Source organism: Pelodiscus sinensis, chromosome 1, assembly GCF_052426305.1.
Source record: "Pelodiscus sinensis isolate ZL-2025 chromosome 1, ASM5242630v1, whole genome shotgun sequence".
In the NCBI taxonomy this organism is placed as follows: Eukaryota; Metazoa; Chordata; order Testudines; family Trionychidae; genus Pelodiscus; species Pelodiscus sinensis.
In genome coordinates, this window is record NC_143052.1 from 40,594,989 (window position 1) to 40,615,163 (window position 20,175).

Below are 20,175 nucleotides of genomic sequence, written 5' to 3' on the forward strand. Positions count from 1 at the left end.
ATAAACCCCTAAAACGAATGCTGAGGACATTTGTTGCCAGCATCTGGTACTCTTCCTTTTACAAGGAGTAAGGGAAGACTGTCGAGAGCATTTGCTCCCATTGGCTTTCCTCAGTGTGGATGCCACCAAGGCTTGGCTTAAGGTGGAGTTTTGTATCTTAAAATGACCTTCCTGGTCTAGTGTAGAACAGGCCTAATAGAGTGGAAAATTACAAATCTAATGCTTTTTTTTTTTTTGCTAAGGGAAGTTTAGACACATCTTAGTAGCACATAAATCTATCAAGGACTTTGGTTTGATAATTCAGAGGAGATGCCAAATTTGAAATAATAGTCAGGTTTAAAGTATTACCAATAATAAAATCTGAGCTAGGCTGTTCTGCACTCACTTAGCATGTGCAATAGATTAGGATGGCTAATCTGGGGAGAAATAAAGTGAGATTGTTGATAAAACCCATCCTCGCCTCAAATATTGACTATTTCCTATATTTCCATACATTTTTTGAGCCTTGAAATATCACTCTCTCTTGGATAATTCTAGGTGTAAAAGCCTAGAATGATTGCATTATATTTTTAGAAAAAAAGAAGCTCTTATGGTGAGTTTTTCTAATATTCATAACATTATACTGGCATAATATGAATTATGTGGAACATAGTTTGTGTGCCAAATCTGCTGGAATGGAAACTATAATATGAATCAATACTAGTGACATTCTCAAGATGGGCATTTATTACCATTTTTTTCACTGGATCATGTAACTTGTGAGACATTCTAAAGTATTTACCAACTGTAAAAGTTTTGAGGGACACTCAAGAATAGTGACAGGAGGTGGATGAAATGTTGTAAAATACTGCATAGTTGTAGATTAAAAGAAACCATACCTATTTTGCTCAGCTGAACAAGGAATAATACCATACTTTTAGTTAGCACTCAGAATTCATAGCTACACTTTTCATTCATTCCCATTAGACGAAGCTAAATAGTATGATTGTTGGTCTTGACAATCAGGAGGACTGTATAACAGCCTAAGATATGTCTCACTGTGATATGTCTGCAGGGTGGCTGGCCTGCATTGGCTGGCTTGTGTCAGCTGATATAGGCTCATGAGGCTCTATGTGTGGCTCAGGAGACACTGTGTTTACCATTGCCCATGCACAGGGTTGCCAAATTATGCTGCTTTTTATCCGCAGAGGTTTTCTCCTACCAATATTACTAAAGTGACACATACTTAAAGAAAAGGCACGTGAAGTGAGGTGTGTGCTGGTAGCACACAACATTGACTGTGAGAGCCGTGCACTTCCTCTGCTTCCCATCAAGATGCCACCATGATTCAAACAGCACTCCCCACAAATTCTAGGTACCCAACCTCAGTTAATAGAATTACCCTATCCTGGGAGACCATCTTGGTTGCGACAATCTTGCAGCCCACTGAGATGAAGGAGGGCCAGTCATGCAGCCCACTCACTAGCCTAGGTTGGATTTCACTGGTGTAAATGTTCATGCTTTGCCTGGAGGCCAGGCTCTGGGACCCTCCACAATCATGGGGGCTCAGAACCTGGGCTGTAATCTGAGCCCAAAAGTCTACACTGCAATTTTAAAGTCCTTCAGGCTAAGCCTCATGATCCTGAGTTAGCTGACACAGGCCAGCCACAAATATTTTATTGCAGTGTAGACATACTCCTGTTGACTTGAGTAAGCTTTGTCTCAGGCTCTTAAGCCCAGATCATCAAAGATTCAATCATCAAAGATATTTAGGCACCTAAACTCCCATCTATTGTAATGGGAATTAAGTGCCCAAATCTCTTTCAAGATCTAGGCCCCAGTGGTTTAGTTATGAGTGAGTTTGTTTGATGCATCACTATAGTTGGGCACTTATGCTGTGAAGAATAAAGTGAACCAGAAGGTTTTACATGGTACAGAAGAGGGAAAATGAGGTTCTGCTGTCACATCAACATGGCTGTATAACCGGAAAGCTGGGTGCTCAGCTGGGTGCTCAGCTGTCAAGCGGCAGTCTAATGGGATGCTGCTCTCTGAATTTTGTGGAAAAACCGCTGAGACCAAAATGATCACTTTCACCATGCTGTCTTTACTCTGTCCTGTGCCAGTAGAAGGTGAAAACACTCATGTCACATGAAAGTTTTTTATTGTTGTTTTATTTATGATTTATAAATCCAAAACTGTGCTAGGCACTTTACATTCAAGTATGAGGACGCAGTCCCTGCACTTAAGAGCTTACAGTCTAATTATATAAGATGGATGGGGCATGGATGCAGCACAAAGGAAAGGGCAAGATTCTCCCATCCTTATAGTAAAACATTTCTCTGTAAGTAGCTCTGTTTCAATCAGTGGGACCCCTTGTGAAGCAAAGTGCTACTCAACCTAGTAAAGGTGGTAGACTCTGGGCCAAGGTGTACAAGTTAAGCCAGGGTCTTCTTACATCCATGAGTTTTCTTGGCAGACTTTATTATATTTTTTGTGGGGGAGACTTCCTATTTTGTTAGATGTCATTGTGTAGAGATTCAGGATTGATGGGCCTTTTGAAACAAGGTTGTGCTGTGTATATGTACTTTAAACTATAAAACCTGGTGGACTGAGGTGCAGCTGTGACATCTCATTAAATTATATAATCATATTGTAGTGTGTTCACCTTTTATGCATTAGAAATGAAATAAAAAAGATATTCTGATGTATTTTCAGAAAAGGATGAAAATATAAACCAATAATAGGTTCTTCTTGGAAGAAATGGCATTATGTCAAACGGAAGTGGAGCCTTCCCTTGTCCTTTTTACTCTGTCAGAGTTGAAGCATGGAGATTTCAATCTGTCCTTTTCCTGTACCAGAAATTAATTCCAAAACCACATATTCAACATTTCCTAATTAAATGTTTGAAAACTACTGATATTTATACTTGCATGTGATTAGTTTATACACTTATTTATGTACGACTTTTTGCTTTTAAACTAGCCCAGAGTCAATAAATCTCTTTACAGATGTCAATTTGGTCAGCGGTAAAGAGGTAAATAGAAACTAATGACACTCATCAAGACCATGGCATGAATGATTTATTGGGCACAATCATTTAACACTTTCATAAAGTCAATATATAGGAAAGAAACAGGTTTCTTATTATGGTAAACTGTATTTCTACTGTCAGCACACTGTGATTTATGACAAACCTGTGGCCAGGATCAGGATATTATAAATGAAGGAAAATGGAAGGCTCATTAATTTTTTATACCCATAGGTAGAAGACATGCAGTGGGCTAACAGAGAACATACTCATCCAGCATCTGTTTGCAGCCTGCCCTGTAAGCCTGGGGAAAGAAAGAAAACAGTAAAAGGAGTGCCTTGCTGTTGGCACTGTGAACGCTGTGAAGGGTACCATTACCAAGTGGATGAGCTCACCTGTGAACTGTGCCCATTTAATAAGCGACCAAATGCCAACCGCACAGATTGCCAGCTTATCCCAATAATCAAACTGGAGTGGCATTCTCCCTGGGCCATCGTGCCTGTGTTCATAGCTATTCTTGGAATTATTGCAACCACCTTTGTCATCGTGACATTTGTCCGCTACAATGACACACCCATCGTCAGGGCGTCTGGGCGTGAACTCAGCTATGTGCTCTTGACTGGGATTTTTCTCTGTTATTCTATCACTTTTCTAATGATCGCAGCTCCAGACATAGTGGTCTGCTCATTTCGACGGCTCTTTTTAGGACTTGGCATGTGCTTCAGTTACGCTGCCTTGCTCACAAAAACAAATAGAATCCACAGAATATTTGAGCAAGGTAAAAAATCTGTCACTGCTCCAAAGTTCATTAGTCCGGCTTCCCAGTTGGTGATCACTTTCAGCCTCATATCCATGCAGCTTCTTGGAGTCTTTGTCTGGTTTGCTGTCGATCCACCACATATCGTAGTAGACTATGGAGAGCAGCGGACACTTGATCCAGAAAATGCCAGGGGAGTTCTCAAATGTGACATTTCTGATCTTTCTCTCATTTGTTCTCTTGGATACAGTATTCTCTTGATGGTCACATGCACTGTCTATGCTATTAAAACAAGAGGGGTTCCAGAGACCTTCAATGAAGCAAAGCCCATTGGATTTACTATGTACACCACCTGCATAATTTGGTTAGCTTTTATTCCAATCTTTTTTGGTACTGCACAGTCTGCAGAGAAGGTAAGTGACAATAAAATTAAGAATCAAATATTAACCTGTCTTTTTCAATTACAATATTTGTAATATTACATTAATCCGGCTTTATAAATTACTCATTGTGAATGTGAACACAAATTCCTAGAATATTAAGGATTGGAAGGTAATGGCATGTGTCTTGGGAATGGTATGTTTTCTAGATTGTGTAACAAGATCTGGGAGGTGATTATGACATGACTGACATAATAATTTGGTCATTTTCTGGACACAGCTTTTCCTTAAATGACTGCTTCACCCAATGTGTATTATTATCCTTTCATAATGCTCCAATCTGCTATATGAACTGCTATAAACGTTTGCTGCCTAACACTGATCTGTTGCAAATGGATATATTTAAAAAACTCCATGAAGATCTGCTTACACTTGTCAAAAATAATGAATAACATTTGGTTGAATGAAAATCATTACCTTTACCTGCTTGCCACACATATGAATGAACGAATCTAATATGGGGAGAAAATGCCAAGTAAATTGACTATCTATCTTATATAAACCTTACAGAAGGGCTCAGTTAATTAATTAATGGCTCCTTGAGGAAATCACTCTTCTGATGAAGGGTTCAGTCTAACATGTTCAGAGATCAGCTCTTCCTTGTCCAGTTGACAAGGTCCTTTTGTAATATCAGTCAGGGAGAACCATATATAATCTCTCATACATTTAATTCTGTCTCTTTTGCTTCAAATGGGAAGAGAGAGACACATGTCAACTATGTGGATTTATCTCCAGAAGACCTTTGGAAAGATGGTAAATCCAGTAGGAATGATCAATAAAATATAGATCAATCACCAAGACAGTTTGGGAAATCTTGAAAAGCAGAAATGTAGGATATGAATTCCTGCACCAGACCTTCCCTCTGTTTCCATTCCAAATGAGTGGGTTTTTTTTAAAAAAATTTTTAAACACCCCAAATATTTTTCAGGAAATGGACTACAGAGTCTATCTCCATCAATATATATGCAAAATAGCTACATGCTTTTGGCTGGCATACTCCCCTTGGCTACAAAATTAAAAAAGTGGTATTGGGTGACTAAATAAAACACCTGCTGATTCAGGCATGAAAATTTTCAGGGTGACCAGAGCTTATTAGTATGATCGTTTTCACTTCATAGATCAATGTGGCTTTCAACCAGCTTTCTTAACAAACAAACAAACAAACAAACAAAGCATTAAGCAAGCTTGCAGCTGAATAAGTCAGACTATCTCAAAGTCAAAATCTTGGACCTTCCATGACTTGCATGGCCTTGTTCAGAATGAAAGGCCATTATTATTTTATGGAGAATTAAGCACTCAGGCAGTGACACAGTGTAGGTTCAGTATGTAAAGTTGAAGAATTCTGACACTTATAATTGGAACAAGGAAACATGTTTATCTCATAAACATATGTATGAAGAGTTTAAATGTTGATGTTATATACTCGTGTGGCTAGAGATGCAATGCTTATTATTTGAAAAAGAATGTTTTACCATCAGGGCATCCTGAGTTTAGTGAGGAATGGCACTTGTGGCTAAACAAATGCATTTTCTATTATCAAGAAATACTACTTGGCTGGTGGTTCTTCAATGACTTTTAATTTACACAGTAGATTCACATTTATTTGACACAAGAGATGACACACTCTCCACTTCTAAAGAAGAGAATAATAACCACTCTGTTTTTTTCTTATGGGAACTACCAAAGTGGACATTTGAACATACCTAATAATATCTTCTGGGTTCTGGCACTAAACTTTGTTGGTTAGTTGTTACATTTAAAAAAATTGATAGGTTATTCTTGTACTTCATATAATGACTTTCAGAAGGGAAAAGCAAATTAAAATGCTAATACAGGAGTTTTGCAATTCAAATAATTCTTTTTCAGTCCTTCTGCTTTTCGTTGTAAATAAAAACATGTTTCTACACTGAGCCTTATGGACATCATTACAATAGCTCAAGAATGCATGCAATTAAATTGTTTATCTAAATGGCACAAAAATATAATGACTAGTGCTCATGTATATAATAAGTGCCCAAATATACTCAGGCAAAGTTACTTGTAGTTTTCTCAATTAATATAGAACTTCTAAAGATGTATATTCTAAAGAAAGCGAATACACTATAAAATATGGTAATTGGAATTATGGTAATTAGAATTGTTTTTATACACCTATTTGTGTCTGATAAGGAATAGATGTGATACATTAAATGAAGTTTCTGAGATGCTCATCACCCTGGACTTGTATCTGCAGTTGATTTCAGAGCCCTTATATTATTTGGCTATATGGATTCAGTTTGTTCAAAGGGAATCTATTTATAAATTGGGAAACTTTAACAACTGAATAAGAGCAAAGGTTGCATTCTTGAAATACTGAATAAGGCAGTATTTATATCCCAAACCTATTCGCAGCTGATATTGTACAGCATCTGTATAATCATCATCATCATATCTCTGAAAGTGTTCTGGGGCACTGTTAGGACTGGGGTGAGAGAGTAATCAGGATCCTACTTAACCTGGAGTGATGAAAGATGGAGACAAGTCTGGGTCCAAGGCTGAAATGGGTCTAGAGTAGGGCTATTGAGACCATGGGGTATGCTTTGAGCACTCACTGTGCTGGTGCTGGAGCAAGGAGCATGGGAATTTAAAGGTAGTGACTTTTTTTTTTTTTTTTACTCAAAAACTCTGGTTCCCCGGGTTTTTTTACTCAAGTTTTGTCTCCTGTTTTTGTTTTGTTTTGTTTTGTTTTGCTCAACCACGTTTTCCCCCTGCATGTTCAGGATTTTTTGTGAAAGTATCTGGCAGTCCTAGAGCTGGAGTCCCCTGGCAGCCTCCAGAAACATGGGGCCAGAGCCCCCAAAGTAGCCCCCTGGAGTACCATGGCAGGAGCCAGAGCCTGTGCCTCTCAGGGAGCTGGCAGCAGCTGGGCAAGTAGCCCAGCCAGTTTGTAGGGAAGGGCGAGGCAGGGTACCTGCTGGGGCAGCCTGCTGGCAGCATGATGTTGGGGGTTAGTGGCAGTCCTCCCTTGGTCTGGCAAATTCTCTTGTTTGGGACTGGTCAGGTCAGACTGGTTCAACCATATTGGTACCTGAAGAAATCCTAGATGATGTAAGAGTTCTGTGAATTTTTGGTCAGGATGAAGCTGAGTTTAAATGTACAAAGAATTTGGACACTGATCCATTAAATCAACAGTTAAACATTGATGTTAACAGGACTCAAACTTATGTAAGAGATACTGAAGATTGAGAAAAGAAAAGGCTTATGTGGGTACTGAAGATTATACGTAGTAGGTCAGATCTACAGTTAGTGGAAATTAGTTTAACTTCATTGAAGTCAATAGGGCTAGTCTGAGGTACCCCAGCTCAGCTTCCAGCCTGAGGTGTGTTTGTTTTTAATAGCCCCATTATTCTAAATGTTTTTCTACTCACCTTTTGGTTATCTGTAAGTATGTAGTTGTCAAGTATTGTTGGGAGGATTTAGAAACACACTCGAAAAAAGTATATTTAAAGAATGCATGCCATAATTTAGCAAATAAGCAAAGGCACAAAAACTCTTCTGAACCTCCCATGAACTGATGGTTTTTATAAATTTCCAGACACTTTAGTTATTTTGAATCTCAATCAGAAGAACATTAAACCCACATACATGCCTAAGGAAGCCATTCTTCTGCTTATTATTTCTGCAGCATTTCGGTTGGAGGCTGTTGCTAATAGTGGGATTCAAGGATTTAGATGAGTACTATATATAGGTTTTATTCATCAGCAGTTTACATCATCGGCCTAAGTGTAGGAGCAAAAAAGGGCAACGACTCTGCTTAGTATTGTTGGGCTTTTTTATCTTTCATGATGTTCTCACTTCATGATTATGCTGTTTTCTGTCACTGTTTATAAAAAAGATGTATTTACTAAGAGCACTGAAAGGTATTTCAAAGATATATTGGAACAATAAGAAAATGTTGATCTCAAGACATAAAATATTATATCCTTACTACATGAGTAAATGTCACTGGGGTGCTTGAAGTGGAATCTAGCTCAAAACTGCACAACATAGCATTCAAGTCTGCATATCCTTAGACCTCATATTTGTACGGCAGGGTGTTGACATGTTGCGATCTTCTGGAATATTCTCACCTCTTAAAATGTTGTGATGGTTGGAATGCTGCAGAACAAAAAGTGAAATTGGCTGTATGGTTAAAACAGATGTTTTATGAACCACTGGGTAAAATTAGGTTGCAATGGCAGACTGCACAAGAATCAGCAGAGGATAAATGACTGTCTAAAATACATCTCTATTTGATGAAAAGATCTACTTTAATTTCCTTTCATTACTTGTTTTACAAGTTTTGACAGGTGGATGAATCATGTTCATTCAGATAATAAAGATATAATTTATTTTATTAGCCTAGCACTGTGCTGTTTTGAGTGAATATACGAATACTTGTTTTCCATTTTGTAAAAACAAAGGAGGCTGAACTTTTTGATAAGGAAAAAGGACCCACTCAAAACACTTGTCATTCTCCCTTCCTCCCACTTCACCCCTTCAGAAGCAATAAAATAACTGAAAAGGGGTAATTTAAAGAGACAGTAACATTTCCACATATTTCCAAACTGTGCCAACAACTTTGTTCTTTTCTCTAACAAGTAAAGCATAAAATCAAATTAAAAATGTGGCATATGTATGTAATGTGAGTGTTCCTCGATATCATTATTCTTACTTCCTTGCTAATCTGCAGTTCCTAAGTTGCTGTTCGCAGAGTCAAGGTGACTGATGACACAATAGCTTGTGGTGTGCAGAGAGCTTGCTGGTCACATGACATGGCTCTCCTACTTGTTACCAGCTGCTGAGTCACATTAAAAGAAGATAAAAATACATCTGATTATTTCATAATGCTAATTGTCCATGCAAACTGTTGCTGTACTTGTAATAAAGATATCATTCAATTTCCAGTCAGAGAGATGACCCCAGCAGACTCTTAAAATGTGGTTCAAATGATGAAAAAGCTTGAGAATTCTGGTGCAAGAAAAATTCCATCTGCCCACTCTACATTTCTGGAGATGTTTATGAAATCTTTTTCTTCTAATTTTTATTTCACTTATGATGAATTCAAAATGATTTCAAGGCAATATTCAGAAAACAAAATGTCTGGAAATGCCTCAGACTTCGCTAATGAACCATTTTGAATTGAGAGTTTTTTTCATCTCGGAGTATCATCATCTTCCATTCTGATGATACTCAGAGGTGTGCCTCCACAAGTTGTCAATCGTATATATATTATAGCATCAACGAGAGCAAGCAGACCACAAGGAAGAGAACTCATCATATTACCATTGTGTTCATCTTGTTGATAATGTATGTATTGAATTTAATAGAACTCTTCACTCCAGCATAACAAATTATATAAGAATTCACCTAGTGATGATGAATACTTTTTGGTAGACCCATCTGTGTACAGTGCTGGGGTATGCAGATTTAGCAGAGTATGGGACTGATATTCCTGTCACTGTCACTTTTTTTTTGCTCAAGTTGAACTCAACTGATTTCAGTGGCATTACTCTTGATTTGCATCAGTATAAGTGAGAAGAGAATTAGTCCTTAAGCTTTTGGTTGTTCCAAAAATATGCTAGTTAAATTAGTTCTTCAGTTTTAAACTTTTTCTAATAAACTCAAATCAATAATGACATTTGATATCTTCAAAAGACTGAGCAAGGGATGGTATGTTGTTATGAAGCTCCCAAGCTCTGTATACTGATCAGTCTACCCAAAAAGTGTAGGCGAATTCCCTGCTAGGTGAATTCTTATGCAGCTTGTTACATTAGAGCAAAGGATTCTATTAAACTCACAAGAGACATCAATAAGATAAAAGGAATGCTCAATATGAACTTGAACTTTTAAGTTTGCACCTGCATTGTTGACATTGGGAATTAAAGCACAGAATTTTGGTGTGCACTGCTATTCACATCCTTTTCATCTGAACTCTGCAGCAACGTAGACATATAGGGTACGTCTAGACTACAGGGTTTTGTCGACGGAAGTTTTGTCGACAGATATTGTCGACAAAACTTCTGTCGACATAGAGCGTCTAGACACATTCAGTTTTGTTGACAAAGCAAGGTGCTTTGTCAACAAAACCCTGTAGTCTAGACGGAACCCTACATGCAATAACACCTTCTGTCGACAGAACTCTGTCGAAAGACGGTGTTATGCCTCGTAAAATGAGGTTTACCAGCGTCGACAAAACTGCTGAGTTCTGTCAACATTATGTTGACAGAACTATACCTGTGTCTACACTACCTTCACGTTCTGTTGACAGTAAGTCGACAGAATGCGGAAATTTGGTCGATGGCGGTAAACCTCATTCTATGAGGAATAATGCCTTTTTTCGATAGTACTGTGTTGAAAAAAGGCTCTATTGCATGCAAACTGTGCTTTTTTGAAAGAGAGCAGCTAGACTCTCTTTTGAAAAAGCGGCTTGCTTTGTTGACAGTACTGGTTGTAGTCTAGATGCTCTTTTTCAACAGAGGCTTTGTCGACAGTATCTGTTGACAAAGCCTCTGTCGAAAAAGGCGTGCAGTCTAGATGTACCCATATATTGTAGTATATATTGTTCCTTTCACTATGCTCTTTGAATGAGTGGGGTGGCTTTCTTCAGGGTTTTGTTGATCAAAAGTATGGCATTCACCCCAAATGACATCATCTTCTCATAGGCATCAGCTTCTCAGCTCCCTCCAGATAGTTTCTGAGAAGCAGGACCATAAGGGGGCTGCTTTGCTAAAGTGCGAAACAGATTCAAAAGCTGTTGAAAGTCTTGATGAACATTTTGTGGCAAAATACATGAATGGATTTTTTTATTGTGACAACTAGGTCACTGCTTAGTTTTGAGTGGTTTGTAAAAGCTTTAACTGTTGTAATAACATTGTGTCTAGCTTCACAACCATATTAGCAGAGACAGGTGTTTCTTTACCTTATCTTTCTTCTGAGCAGAATGGCCAATAAAGCCGCTGATTGTTTTGCATAAAATGTAATATAGCCCAGGCAGTACACCTCACTTTACATTTGCAATCGCTTTGTGCTCCAGTGGTCATGGAATGACAAACAGGCCCTTGCCTCTGCATCTGAGGATGGTGTCTGATTTTCACTGTTCAGTAAATGCAGGTTACCCAGGCTCATTTGCAAGCCTGGCCTCAATGTGTGCAGTGAGAATGACTCAAGATGATCCTGATAAAGGGTGCACCTTAGAGTCTATATCAAGAAAATGGATTAATGGGCAAATCCAGGCCCTACTTCTTGGTAGTAGAAGCAGTGCTGTTCTGTTGTGCAAAGCAAGCCCTGGATATGCGTGGAGATATGAGTTTTTATTCAGCAACATAGTGCAGAGCTCATTTCAGCAGAGCTCCCTGTTGGGCAGTGCGTTCCTGTAAAATCCTCCAGCTGTGCCTTACAGAAAGTGTGTTGGGACCAAAGCACGCTGCTGCACTTCATCCACTGTCTGATGAAACCTGTGTAGCGTGTAATGCAAAACTACTTCATTATCTTGAAGAAGGATTCTATTCCACTCAATCATCTTTAGGGGTAGGTTTAAGAGTTGGCCTATATATCCTGTATTCCTTCATATTCTTTGTCTTGCTAAGAATAGGTTTCTTTTGTGCTACTTTTAATCCTGTTAACAGATTTTTCTCCTGGAAATATGACTTTAGCAATAGTAATTGGTAAACTTAAAAGAAATTATTGCATAGAAATCAGGATGAAAATCTTGCTGCAACAGCCTTTCTTGTGATATTTCTGGTAATTCTTAGTTCCTGCTGAGTTGGAAATAGAACAAAAAATAGCCTTTCTTGTGGCATCTTGGTATTTTTACTTTAGTCACAACTAGAAAAGCACACATAAAACAATGCAAAACAGATAAGAGTGCAAACATTAAGGAGAGCTTTTGTTTTAATTGTGCATGGAGATTCAGTTTATTTCCTATTTTTATCCACTCCTAGTAAAAATGCTAATTGTATGTAGGATTTGTAATACTGAACTAGCCTACTTAGATTCTGTCAATATTGTGCAATTTGATTAATTGAGAATTTCCATTCATCCCCGTTTATATGTTCAAGAAGCTGTAAGAGCTAAAACAGGAAGCCAATTAAAATACAAGTGATATCCTTGGAGTTTCATTGAATATCAGTGTTGCTCTATTTTAGCCCAGATTTTACAAGTCTAGTCAAAGCTTACAGTTTGCTATGGAGGATATTAGGCATTAAAATTACATCTCAGACTCATTACAAAAATGGTAATATTGAGAGTCAAATAATGAAAAAAAATGATTTACACTCACACTGTGGGGTTCAGATTTACTTTTAAAATACAAAATTCTTCACAGGAATATAGTTACTATTAAATTGCTACCACTGAATATATTTTTTTCTATTTCCTACTGCACATTACACTATTATAGTCAATTCTCTGTTACTAGAGAAGAAAAGAGTCTATGCCTGTAAAATAGCTAAGAAAGTGGCTGTAGTTCCAGTTCACATTTGGCAACCCCCCCAGGAAACAAAAAAAGTGTAATTGGGATAAATGAAGCTTATTTTATCAGTTTCCTTGGAGCCCTTTATGAAGAGATAAAATGAGGGTGGAGATGTCCACAGCACCTAATCTAAGAAGGTCAGAATTTCACTTAATTAAGAATATGAAATTTAAAGTTATCTAGCTAAAAGATGGATTAATCATGGAAATCTTTTAAACCCTAGACTTGAACATTCAGTATGGGCAGTCATTTGGAATGTTATTCTAGGATCATGAGCTTCTGATTCATAAATGGCTTATATACATGGTCAATTGTTTACCTGCAATACCCATTCACAAGAATAGAATGATGATTGGTTTTCTGGTAATCAAAGTCAATGTTCACTTACTATATTTGAAGTATATAGATGGGGTGAAGTGTTGCCATCAGACATAGTGATGCAATCAGTTATATACCAGCTACATAATACAGTGTTTGCAGAAAGCTCCTTCAGTATACAAACTGAAGCTGAAAGATGTTCCATAATAAAATTAAAAATAGCTGAACAATGAAACTATGAACAATGAAATTTGGTGTAACTATACAGTAATGGCCCACAGCATTTACAGGTGTGCCAGATAATCTGCCTTACAGCAAGTACTTTTCCATGTTCTTAATTTCTATTAAGGTTACTTGAGGGTGGTAGATAATATATAACAAGAACTACTTACCACAGTTACTCCATCTGAAGACAACCCTATGACAGGCAATTTGTGTCAGGAAATAAAATGAGCTGCAAAAGTATGAACTGATAAAGTTTGAGGTTGCATTAGAAGTGAGGAACTACTCAGGAGTAGCTGTTCAACAACAAGATGTAAGGAGATGTCCCTTCATGTGAAACATAAGTCACTTTGCAAATGTCTTTCTCTACAATCTGTAATTGTGTGAGGCATAGCAAAAGAAGAGTTCATACCAAGAAGGGTATGCATCTCCTAACCAAGTTATTAGAGAGAGACATGCGAATGAATAGGCTACAAAAATCAATCTCAGAGTCTGAAATTACTTTTTAGACAGTCTCTGTGAAGGACTTGCTTGTATCACATGTTTTCCTTTAAAGTTGAAACTCTGAAAAGATGATGTAGAAATAGAAATCTTCCACATGCAATGCAAGGTACAATATGGACAGATAAAACTCAATAGAATGTACTTACATGTTCTAAAATACCTTTGTGCCTTGTTATGATACTTGTTCACTTAGCTGCAAAAATCATCCAGCTTCATAAAAGTTTCCAGATTTTCTAATTACAGATTAAATTGCTATTTTCTCTGCACTGTCCTTGCAGTTAGGGAAACTTTTCATCTCTCTTCCTCTACAGTGTCATAGCCCTGATGCTTGCTCTCACCACAGCTATTCTAATATCCTTCCTTCATGTTTCTAGTCCACCTTCTGAAGAGTTTATCCAAAATACCACTGTTAAATAATCTACCTCTGCTCTTGTCCTAACCATATCAGCTAATGGCTTCCTCATTTTTCCCCATCCTGTTCAAACACCTAATCCTCACCTTTAAAACTTTACACAGTGTAAGCATTGCCTACCTTCCAGCTCTTCTTCCTCCCTACTCTCCCTCATGAAGCCTATGCTCAATGTTCTCTCCTTAATGCTCCTTTTATAACCAACGCCAACTCATAATTTCATCCCTAGTCTTATGCTGTAGTTAAAGCAATTTCCATTCCTTCCATCTATCATTACTATCATCCTATCATTGCAAATCCCATAGGGATGAGGCCTACTTGCAAATCAGTTGCCACCTGGATCACTGTGGGATGTGTTGCTTAAGGTGGTCTAATTGCATATTCAATTTATGTCCATCATTGACAATCTTGTTGAATCTCTGCAGCTTTTGACACGAAACTGATCACTTAACATCCTTCATCTCCATGGTCAAAGCTATACAAGACCTACTTCTTTTGTTTAGTCTTCCACAGTTCATAGAGTATGAGTGAAATCCCAGTGAAGCCAATGACAATTTTACCACTGACATAGGTCATTGCCCTCTGTGTTTCTACCACTCCCTTGCATCCTTTCATTGTTTGCAAGGATCTGTCTGAATTATGTGGGAGTATTTTGCACTCCAATGACACTATGCTAGTACAAATAATAATGAAAAGGTTGAATTTGTTGTTGTATTTTTCATTGTTTATCTAGCATAAAAGTAAAAATACAAGAGTTTGAGACTAATATAACCGAATTTTAGCATTAGCTGAATATTCTGCTATACTTTTGTGTTTTTTCAGTAAGTATACTGCAACATCCTGAGGTTATTCTGCTCACAGCTAGTATACGACATTCTCCTGGCTATAACTGAGAAAGGAAGAAATAAAACAGAAATTACTCTTCAGGCAGATTTGGTCTCCTAAACATCCCTGTTAGTAAATTAAATGTGTCCTATCCTTAAAATAGTGGGTTCCCTGTGTCTCCCCACTTCACACATGTAGGACAACAGAAACCTCTGGTTTAGAGGGGAGACATACAAAAGTAGAAAAGTCAGCTTCATGGTATCATTCTTGTTCCTTCCCTGAGATCCTATGGCAACCCTTTCATAAGAGGTCTGGGAGAAATCATATCAGCAGGATGGGATGAGGTGTAAAGAGGCAAGTCTTGGGAAATGACTGTTCTTTTGGGCTATGCTTTCCCTTTACACACATGCTGCCAAGAAACGTCTTGTAGTGCTTGTATGGGTGTCCTCTCTGAAATCTGAACACTTTTTCTTCTGAGTAAAAAGATCACCATAGTCAGGAAAGCCACTGTTGGTATGGCTCCCAATGGAGCTGACTATCTAGCTGCTGTTGGAAGCCAGGGACTCCATGTTATGATACAGGATCTAATGCCAGTGTGAGTTGCCCGTGTCACTGGTACATCTCACAAGAGCACCATGGTTCAAAAGGATCTGCAGGTTTGGGAGCCTCTTCTGTATGATGGAAGATAGAGGAGGAAATTCAGGTTGTTTTTCCCTTCCAGTCTGAGGGAAACACCAATAATGAAGAGCATGGAGGGATATTATTCTTAATGCTCCAAGAGAGCTGCAGTAACTAGAGATTAGCTATGTTCAAAGATCCAGGGTAGATCAGCTACTGCGGTACATAAGACAAACGCTAATAAATGCAAAGTTTTATGTAGATTTCATCACATAGAATACACTAATGCTATATGGAAAATGCTAATCTTACTGTTTAACTATGAGCCTAATTAATAATTTCTGTCTACTGTGCATCACTGAATACAAGCTTTTTATAAAATTGTATTAGACATTTATCTATGCACTGGAAATTATAATTTCTGCCTTATTAATTATGCTACCTGAATACTAATGTGAGCTCTTTGGGGGCTCTTCACCCATGGATGCACTCACACACATTTTCTGTGGATGTTAAGGGGAGCTGCATACTCACATTGACCAGAGAATAGATCCCTATGGCTGCAGAATGAAACACTGGGCGCCTCTCCAACACATGTAATGCCTGAAAGTCAATGCCAAGACCTATTTTTACAGCAGTTAGCATTAGCATGCTGTTCAAAATGACAGTGTGTATGCAAGTAAGTTAGATCTAACCTGTCAGGTTAGCAGCTATGTGTTTCAGTGCAACCAGTATTCTCCTTTCTCCACGAGGTTCTCCTGCCGCCTGCTTGTTGGCCCTGCTAAGCAATGTTCTTTTCCTCCAACAAAGCCATCCACTTGGGTGAAGAATATTTTCACGGAGGTCTTATGGTCAATGCTTTGTTGCCTTCATGTTGAAATTACTTTTCACCCATTTTTCAGTTTATACACAATTCTTTTGCTTTTCAGTCTTCAATTAATTTTGGAGAATCAGTGCATTTTTTTCTTCAGATTTTAACAGACAACCTGTTTTTCTATTCATGTGAACAGGAGTATTCATTCTGTACTCAGTAGTTCTTGAAGAAAAAAAATGTAAGTGGTGGCCAAACTAAGTCTAAAAAAAGATAATGTCACTTCTGAAAAGACTATAAAATACTTATACTTGTCATAGAATATTAAAGGACCTCAATAGTGCAAGGGTGTTTCTAAGCCCAATTTTGCCATTCTCACTTTTTTTTTTTCCTCGGGCAAAGCACTCATAAATTTACTCTATAAAATAATGCAGTTTTCTGCAGCTATCTATTAGTGGCTGATTATTTTCAGGTGAATATGCAGATGGTTACTAGGAGTGCAGTTCCTTCAGATAGCAAAAAGAAAGAGTGATGACAGGCTTGGCCATATGAGCGGTCAAAGGTGTATATGGGGCAGGTCCTGGGTGGGAGATGGTTTTGTGGGACGAGAACAGGAACAGAAGGCATGGGAAGGAGCTAGTGGTTTCAGCTTTGTTAAGGCCAGAAGTATAGACATTTACAATGCTAATTTTTCACTTAAAAACTGTGATGCAAGTGAAATTCAATGAACTCATTTTTCTTGCCACGGGGCTTCTGCAGATTTAGCACATCCTTATGGAAAACTATACAATGGATAACTAAAACAGATACTTTTTCTGGGTGATTTGGAGTAGCCTTTAGAATTCAATATAGGACACCAATGCTGCTGTTGACTTGGATAGGACAGACTATAACACCTGTGGAAATGATCTCATTCCCTATTATGTTGTGTAAAATTTTACAGTAATTTCTAATGAGTGCTTTTAACTGTATCTAGAATTCTGTCTTTCTTCTCTATTATAGATATATTAGGACAAGAGATTTCCATCTGCACGATACAGGCTGTGCAGGTCTCATTCACCTTCCTCATATAATTGGTTTCAGGAAAATAATGCAAGAATAAGTTGAGGCTCCCTTCCTGATGCCAAAATCTAAACTTTTATTTCCATTTACTCTCTTGGAAAATCAGAATATCCATTGAATGCATACCTGCAAAGACATGATATGCAGGCTCTATCCATACATTGTTGAAGCATATCTAAAATTTAGCACAATAGTGCTTGGAACCCTGCAGACCTGATCTCAAGTTGGTCGTTCTGTCATGCATGACATAGATATGTGTGATGTCGTCATAAGGTAATGCACCCATATTCACGATGGAACTACAAACATTTTCCAAGTATATGCTAGCTAATTGAAAATCTGCACATATGAAAATATGAGACTTCAAGTATTAGCAATAAATGCACATATTGAAGAGGGATGGGGAACTTCAAGTTCCTCGCTTAATTTAATCTAGCCTGCAGCAAGACTCCACGCTGTGGACTGGAACCCCCTGTGGAGCTGGAGCTGCGAATGCCAATCTGTGGAGATCCGGGAAGCTCTAAATGTTATCCTCATTTGCATGCACTGCCCCCACAGCTCCCATTGGTGCCTAAGGTAGAGCAGCCTATAGTGGTTAGGCCTCCATAACCTTATGATCCCAGGTGCAGTTTCATCCCTTGCATCATTGTAACTTTGCCCCTGGCATGTTTGCTGTAATTACTGCCATGACACCCCATCAGAGGCCTTCTGTGTTGCCTCGTGTGGGAATCTCTGCACCTGCTTGCATTTCACTCTATAGCAAAAAATAAGTAGCAGTGGAAACTTCCATTTTGACAGAATAAAGTCTGTGCAAGAAAAGCTTAGGTAAATGCAACTTTGTAAAGGATGTGGTTTGAGTGTGCAATCATGACTCTGTCCCAGTGTATGCATGCATTACTATATAGTCTCTAATAATGTGCCCATGTACTATTGCCCATATTGCAAGGAGGGCACAAAAGAAGGAAAGTGCACAAGAAGCCAGTCTTTATGATTCCCCAGTTTATGCCTCTTTGGCCACAAACAACCCCAAAATGACACAGAGAGTGATTGGGAGGAAGAATCATTGGCCAGCTCTACTGGGCTTTAATCACCATTGAGGTACTGCAGTTTCAAGTGTGCCTCTGTTGGAGTTAAATGAATGCAGCATACCCTGAAGACACAGAATAAGGGGCACACTCTCCTTATGAGCATGCAAACTCTAGAGGCACTGATGATGAGAAACATCCCAGAATCTGGCTGAGATTTTCTATGGTTCCTTTTCCCCCAAAAGAGGTTTGCCCAACCCTACCATTTACTGCCAGAGGTTACAACTTTGCCGCAACCCCACATGCTACAGATTCAGCTACCAGCAAGCAGTTGGCTTTGTAAAACATGGCTGTAATTTAAAACAAATCACCATATAATGTAAATTTGATCGTGTTTGATTTCCAGTTTGAGCAGGTTTTATTTCATTCAATTCTGTGGAAGGGGGGAAATGCAGCAGTCAAATGGGTGTGTATTTTAACTAGGATTTTATTCAGGGCCACTCTTTTTTCTTCTCTTATAATTCTTCTCCAGGGCAGTTGCATGCATATTATTCTGCAGATGAATTAAAAGAGAGACACCAGCCTCTGGCTATAGTCAGCAGTGAGTGGTGACCAATGACTAAAATGTAGCAAACATATAAGATCAGCACAGGTCCACCCTGGGAGAGAAGGGCTGTCAACACTGCAATTATCCCTACCTTTGCATCCTGGAGACACATTAGCAAGTATTATGATACTACTGTTTGTCTCATTCATTTCACACCATGTTTCACTAATCATCTTTGCAACAGGCTTGTGGCCATGCTGCAGGATCATTCGCGACACAATTATTTGTATTACAAAGAGAGAGCGTTCCTCTATTGTTAAAAACGAAATCAGCTTTCTGTTACGCGCTGGGCATTCACCTCCTGCTCCTCTTTCTTGACCAAAACTGACTGAGGCTGTCTAAAAATTACAAGGTGTACTTCTGTAGTAGAGGCGATTGTATGAAAATATATGGGATTATAGGACAAGCTTTTTGTGAGTTAAGACAAATGAAACATGCTGAAGAGTGAATATTTTCTCTGAAATTACTCCACTTTGCATCTTGGAATGATCTAAACCTTCTTTAGAGTTTCTGTTAAATGGAGGCAGCTCCAAAATTCACTGCTCACTCCCTAAAAGACTTACCATAGCAGAGGCTGCTGAGGCGATGCATAGATTAATTGCATTCCTTGACATCCAACAACATCTATTTTGGGGCTACCCTCACCCTTGTGGCAACACAGATTGTATGCCTCTATTGCCAAGTAGTCAAGGCTTTATCAGCCAAGGTATGTCTACACAGCAGCATTATTTCGGAATAACTGATGAAAGTACTAAAGTAGGAATAAGGGATCCTCCGGAAAAGGGCTTATTTTCTGGAGAATCGCGTCTACACTGGCGCTTTTCTCCGGCAAAAACCCCGAACCGGAAAAAAGCGGCAGCCATGTAAACGCAAATGCCGCGGGGGATATTTAAATCCCCTGTGGATTTGCAAATCCGAAATGTCTCGTTAGCATCCCTTTTCTGCAAAGGGATGCCAATGTAGACACAGCGAGAGAGCCAGGACTGTGGCTTTAAACAAACTTTATGGGACCACAGGATACTTGGCCACACCCATAATATGAGGACATCCTTCTACCTAAAATCATGATGGACACGGAT

General features: G+C 38.6%; 1 protein-coding gene across 3 annotated transcripts in view; it reads left to right on the forward strand.

Annotated features, from left to right (window-relative positions):
- Positions 1-20,175, forward strand: part of GRM8 (glutamate metabotropic receptor 8) — a 507,705-nt gene that overhangs the window by 429,110 nt on the left and 58,420 nt on the right. For all 3 annotated transcript variants that reach the window (XM_014573390.4, XM_014573388.4, XM_075928359.2), the window contains one exon: positions 3,242-4,177. In XM_014573390.4, coding sequence (XP_014428876.1) covers positions 3,242-4,177 — 936 coding nt within the window. The remainder of the gene's footprint in view (positions 1-3,241; positions 4,178-20,175) is intronic.